The 5496-nt window shown below is 53.7% G+C and overlaps 1 protein-coding gene across 1 annotated transcript in view; it reads left to right on the top strand.

The window, feature by feature from the left end:
- The window catches only part of CLN6 (CLN6 transmembrane ER protein), a 10066-nt gene extending 5630 nt beyond the window's left edge, over positions 1-4436 (top strand). Inside the window, exons 6-9 of the mRNA XM_035896644.1 lie at positions 979-1167; positions 1279-1334; positions 2778-2900; positions 4122-4436. Of these exons, the coding sequence (XP_035752537.1) occupies positions 979-1167; positions 1279-1334; positions 2778-2900; positions 4122-4410 (657 nt within the window). The 3' untranslated portion in view covers positions 4411-4436. The remainder of the gene's footprint in view (positions 1-978; positions 1168-1278; positions 1335-2777; positions 2901-4121) is intronic.
- The last annotated feature ends 1060 nt before the right edge of the window (positions 4437-5496 follow it).

Genomic DNA, 5496 nt, shown 5'->3' with positions numbered 1-5496 from the left:
GCCTGCTCCTTGTCCCCAGCCGGGCTTGCAGGAGCTCGTCCCAGGCCCTGATAACGCCGGGCTCCCCGCCAGCCTCACGTGCCTGCCTCCACCCAGGCCTAAGCAGACCACGGGATGATACGGGGAGAGCTCGTCGTCGCTAAAGCTGCTGTTGGGAAGGTCGCCTCAACCGGTTTTGCTGGTAATTTGAGTATTTCTAGATACAGCTTTAAATGCAGCTTCCTCTTTAGAAGCAAATACAGAGAGAGGTGAGTCTGATTCCATTAGGAAGAAAGGAAAAACGAAACAAACCCCCCAAACAGTTCAACAAGAGTCCTTTGAAAAATCATCCAGCAGAGGATTACAAAGGCGCAAGTGTCTCTGAGCCAGGGGAGGGAAGTGCCTGTGCTCAGCTGGAGCGCTGCTGGAGGCTCTCCCTGCCACTGGAGGGCACAGCCAGCCTGGCAGAGCCGTGCAGCAGAGGCACTGGAGAAAGCAGCTGCCTTTCTACTCCTCATTAATCGGTTTTGATCACGTCTGGTGAAGAAATCGCTTTGAGTACTGTATTAGAAGTACTGGATCACCGATTCGGACTAGGCATTGACTCGGGTTAAACCTTTCTGCAAAGCAGCACCCTTAACAAGGGCAAAACAAGGGGGTTTATCGTTGCAAACAGGGATGAAGCACATACTGAAAGCTGAAAGCCACATAGGCTGGTTGGAAACGTAGCCTGAGATGAGCTTAGGGAAGCAGCTGCAATCAGGGACGTTCGTTCTGGTGCGGTCGCACCGCTTTCCCCGGGGGGATGGCTGTGTTTTCCCCGGCAAGGTGCCGGCCGTGCCAGGCAGCAGCTCACACCCGCTCCGGCAGCACGACCTGCAGCTTTCCGCAAACCCCTGCTTGGGTTTAGGTGGTTTTTTGCAAAGCATCATAAAGTCAGAGAGGGCAGAACTTGTTGCTGGTACCTCCTCACTGTTGAGCACGTCTCTCTCCTTTTAGCTCATCGAGAGATCCCCCAAGACCTTACCGAGGTCGATGGTCTATGTCAGCATCATCACGTTTGTCATGGGAGCCAGCATCCACTTGGTTGGAGACTCTGTAAACCATCGCCTGATTTTCAGTGGCTACCAGCACCATCTGTCTGTAAGAGAGAATCCCATCATCAAGAACCTGAAGCCAGAGACACTGGTAAAAAGGCTGTGTTTTATACAAGCACTTAAAAAATACATTAATTGCTTCTCTTATTTAATAGCATCCCGTTCCCTCTGCCCTTTTAAATCTCTTTTCATTGCGTTGCAGATTGATTCCTTTGAGCTGCTGTACTACTACGATGAATATTTAGGTCATTCGATGTGGTAAGCAATTTACAGTCTATCTAGCGGCCTCAGAATATAACACAAGGAAGGGCAGATCTGATCTGATCGTGGCTTAATATGTAAAAAAATAAAACGCAGCTGATGGGAGCTGGCTGGGGCTAATGTTCTCATAGCCAGTGTGATTACAGAGCATCTCTCCCTTGGAAAATCGCCCATTGCCCCCAGCTTTGTCTCTGTCTCAGTGATATTTCTAGGACGTGGCCGTGGTTTGGCAGCCACAGGGGCCAGAGGAGGGGGCTCATCTGTTCTCCCCCCTCGGCCACCTCCCACGGGGCTCCACAGACTCCTTGGCTGTCACCACCCATGGTTTTGCTCCCCTGGAAGTTGATCCCCAAACCACCCAACCCTGCCCGGTCTCTCTAGCCCTTTGCTCGCTCCCCTCCTTTGCCATGCACCCATTTAGTGACCCCCCCCAGTGAGAGGGAAGGGTTGCTTGCACAGCCAGACCAGTGCGGCCCAGTAACAGAGCCCATATGGCCACGGTGGTGCGGGGAGCTCAGTTAGGGTCTGCTTTCAGCGCTGTCACCCCCAGCTGACCCTAGAGATGCTTGTTCCAGCTGGACCGTGTGCTTCATCCAGCTGACCCAGGGGCAGGTAACGCTGGTAGGGCCCGCAGGCTGCGGCAGGTCCTGTCGGCACCTTCCCACCCACATGGGCAGCACCCGGTGCTGCAGACACGTCCTGTGTCCTGCTGCTCCGCCTGCACCAAAGACCCCAGGAAGGTCTGGCCCTTTACCTGCTGCCAGATAATCCTGAGACCTCTCTGGGCATGGACAGAGATCTCTCCCCCTTCAGGCTTTCCCGGTTTATTTGCTGTTCCTTGAGTGCTGTGAAGCAAGAAAATCCCTTCCTTTTAAAAAAAAAAAAAACACAAAACAAAACAAAAAAAAACCGGGCTCTGTTCTGCTGTTGAAATCCTGGTCCACGTCCTGCTTTCCTGCAGTTCAGCTTTTCACACAACACAATGCTCTTCAACAGCCTCTTAGAGCCTGGGAGCGTCACAAATGCAATTGTTCGACGGAGCACTTGAGCCCAGCGTTTGACCTAATCAGCAAACTTGGGCTTTTCCTGCCAGGGCCCCAGAAGCCTCGTTATCCGCAGGAGCACTCGGTGCAGCCAGGACGTACAATAGCCCAGCACCGGGCACCGCCAGCCCTTCGTCTGCCGGTCGGATGCAGCGTAGCCAGAGCCGTGAGGCTGGCAGAGAGGCGATGCCCTGGCTGGCACCGCGGGACCCCACGGAGCCCCTGCCCGGGCACGTGTGGCCAGCGCAGGCTGGGTGGCCTCTTCTTCTGCTCTTTCACCAAATTAACTCACAGGTTCAGCATAGGCATTGCCTATGTGCATGGTTTGGATTTTTGGGGGGAGTTTAAGCACTACCCAGGGTCACACCACTGATCAGTGTGGTGTTTCTGTTTGCAGGTACATCCCTTTTTTCCTGATACTGTTTATATATTTCACCGGCTGCTTCACCCCTGTGGAAGAGGAGAGCAGGATGCCAGTGCCTGCCTTGCTTCTGATGGGGCCCAGCAGCCTTTATTACTGGTAAGCGGCTTCTGCCCGCTCTGGGTGGGCGAGGGACGAAGCGGGAGTACCGTAGGCAGGGGCTCGCCATTCCCCAGGGCAGCACTTGCAGATTTTGCTCTGCAGGTCTGGAAAATCCAATCAAATCTGGTTGAAATTGGCAGCCGCTTTAACCTTTGCAATTTGGGAAAACTTCAGGGTCGCTCAGCAGCACTTTGGTCCCTCTTTGGGGTGTTCTTCAACCACACTGGCGGGCACATTGTAATTGCTGGAGCTCCAGCTTCCAGCCTCCCCGCTCCTTGCTGTCTGCCCCCTTTCAGAGCCTGCCCTTTGCTGCGCTGTTAGACAGTTCCTCGACAATTTTGGGGCGGTCGCCCGCTGCCTGCAGTGCATCTGCCTGGTCTCAGGTTGTTGGTGGCAACGGGGATGCTCTCACCAGTTGTCCAGGGACTTTACACAGAGCCCAGGCCACCCGTGCGATGCTCAGATGCTGCCTCCTCAGCTCGCCCTGCGGGTCCAAATAGCCTTTTGAGAGAAGTCTTCTTTATTTCCCATTTTCATTAGCCTCATCTTCCCAAATGGATTCCCTGATGGCAGCCAAACAACTTTTCATTCATCTTCAAGAGATGATGTTCTCTTTTGCCCATGGCTTTGCCCCCTGCTGAGACTGGTTTTATACAGTAAATTAATTTTTGATAGTCAAAATCATCAGGAAGATTTGGTCAGTTCCCGGTTACCCCATTGCACTTCCTTCAAATAGATCAGCATGAATTTCTGCAGTTTGTGTGCTGGCGATTTAAGAACCAGGGAGTGTGATTCCTCCTTCCCCCTGCTAACACCCACTCAGGACTGGGCACTGCCAGGGACAGCAGAGGGGGAGCAGTGGAGTTTTGGACTAAACGAGCCCAACATCCGCGGGTGGGATCCAGAGCCTGGCTTTGGTTCTGTCTCTGAGCATCCCATTCACAAACTGAGCCCAGCACCTTTCAAATCCCATACAGGGCACGCATTTCCTTACCTGTTCTCTTTACGAAGCCCGCAGCACAGTTGTTAAATTACTGATAAGAAATGTGAAAACAAATCCCAGCTTAAAAGCCAGCCGTAGAAAGCCGCACAGCTTCGTTTGTCCGGATGCGGAGCAGGGAGAAGGGGGAGCCCCCGGGTAAAGCTGGACGTGCTGGGGGCTGCCACCACTCGGTGCTTTCTTCTGGGGGGGCACTAACGGGTGGTTTTGCTTTGTAGGTATCTCGTGACGGAGGGTCAGATCTTCATCCTCTACATTTTCACTTTCTTTGCCATGATGGCTTTAGTGATGCACCAGAAACGCAAAGGACTGGTCCTGGACAGCAATGGGCTTTTTCTCTTCTACTCCTTCATCATAACGTTGGTCCTCATTGCTGTTTGGGTGGTTTGGCTGTGGAATGACAAAATTCTCAGGAAGAAGTACCCTGGCGTGATCTATATCCCCGAGCCGTGGGCATTTTACACCCTGCACCTGAACAACCTCCACGCAGCAAAGGAAAGTTTCTAAGTTTTGATATTTTAGAGTGATGTCAAGAAGAAGAAGAAAAAAATTATCTAGTTTTTCTAATGTAGATGTATTTCAAATAAATTCCTGACCAATATTAGCTGTGAGACATATTGTACGTTAACTAGACCGAGCTAGGGAGGGGGTGCTCGAACAAAAGGGAAAAAAATCTTAGCGACTTACCGCTTCAAAGCCAGGGTCATGGCAGGGCTTTGCGCCGACCAGCCCTCGCAATCACACACCACGGTCCCACGCTGGACTTTTTCAGGTGCTGATGGGACAGCACCAAATCCCTCCCGTATCAGAGCAGGGCACAGCACCCCCGCCCCACGGTGAACCCACGTACCGCCGTCACCGCCCCGGAGAGCATCCTGGCATTTCACGGGAGCGGTTTGCTGGGCTCGGAGCACTCTCGCCCTCCCCCTGTCTTGGCACGGGGAGAGGTATCTGCTCCTCCCACGCTGCTCCCAGCCGAGGGAACATGCTGGGAAGAGGCTGAGCCACCCAACCTTGGGTCTGCATCACGGCTCCGCTCGGATGTGCCTCCCCGGGGAGCCCTCCCAGGGTCCCGGCCGCCAGCGCCAGGGTTCAGCCCTTGCTGCTGAGTGCTGGCATGGTGCAGGAAGGGCCTGGCTGGCGGCAGAAGGACCAATTCCCCACAAACACAGCCCAAAAAGAGCCTCAGGCAGGGGGTGAGCTCCAGCATCGGCCCTGCTCACGTGGGGTCTGCGCCGCTGGTGGCTTCAGCTCCCGCTCCCCACTTCTCCGGCCTTGGGTGATGGAGCCGAGCTCCTGCAGCTCCAGCTGCCTCCCTGCGACGGTTTGTGCCTATAAGATTTGTATTGGAGCCCTGTGTGATGGAATCCAAGTGGTGGAAGAAAAAAAAAAAAAGGTATTAGTGAAAAATGCTGAATCAAGACATTTAGTAAAAGCCGCCTGACTCACGTTGCACCCTGAAGCAGCTCTGTTCCTTGGAGAACCTTTATCCCACGAGCGTTCAGCATCCCAAATGTGTCATTGGACCAGGGCAGGGCCTGGTCCGTCCTATGGTGGTCACTACGGCAACCAAGTTTTGTTCCTGGGTCTAGA

The sequence above is a fragment of the Egretta garzetta genome, unplaced genomic scaffold (assembly GCF_000687185.1).
Source record: "Egretta garzetta isolate BGI_Z169 unplaced genomic scaffold, ASM68718v1 scaffold276, whole genome shotgun sequence".
Classification (NCBI taxonomy): Eukaryota; Metazoa; Chordata; class Aves; order Pelecaniformes; family Ardeidae; genus Egretta; species Egretta garzetta.
The sequence above is the reverse complement of the archived record's forward strand: the minus strand, read 5'-3'. Positions and strand labels throughout refer to the sequence as shown.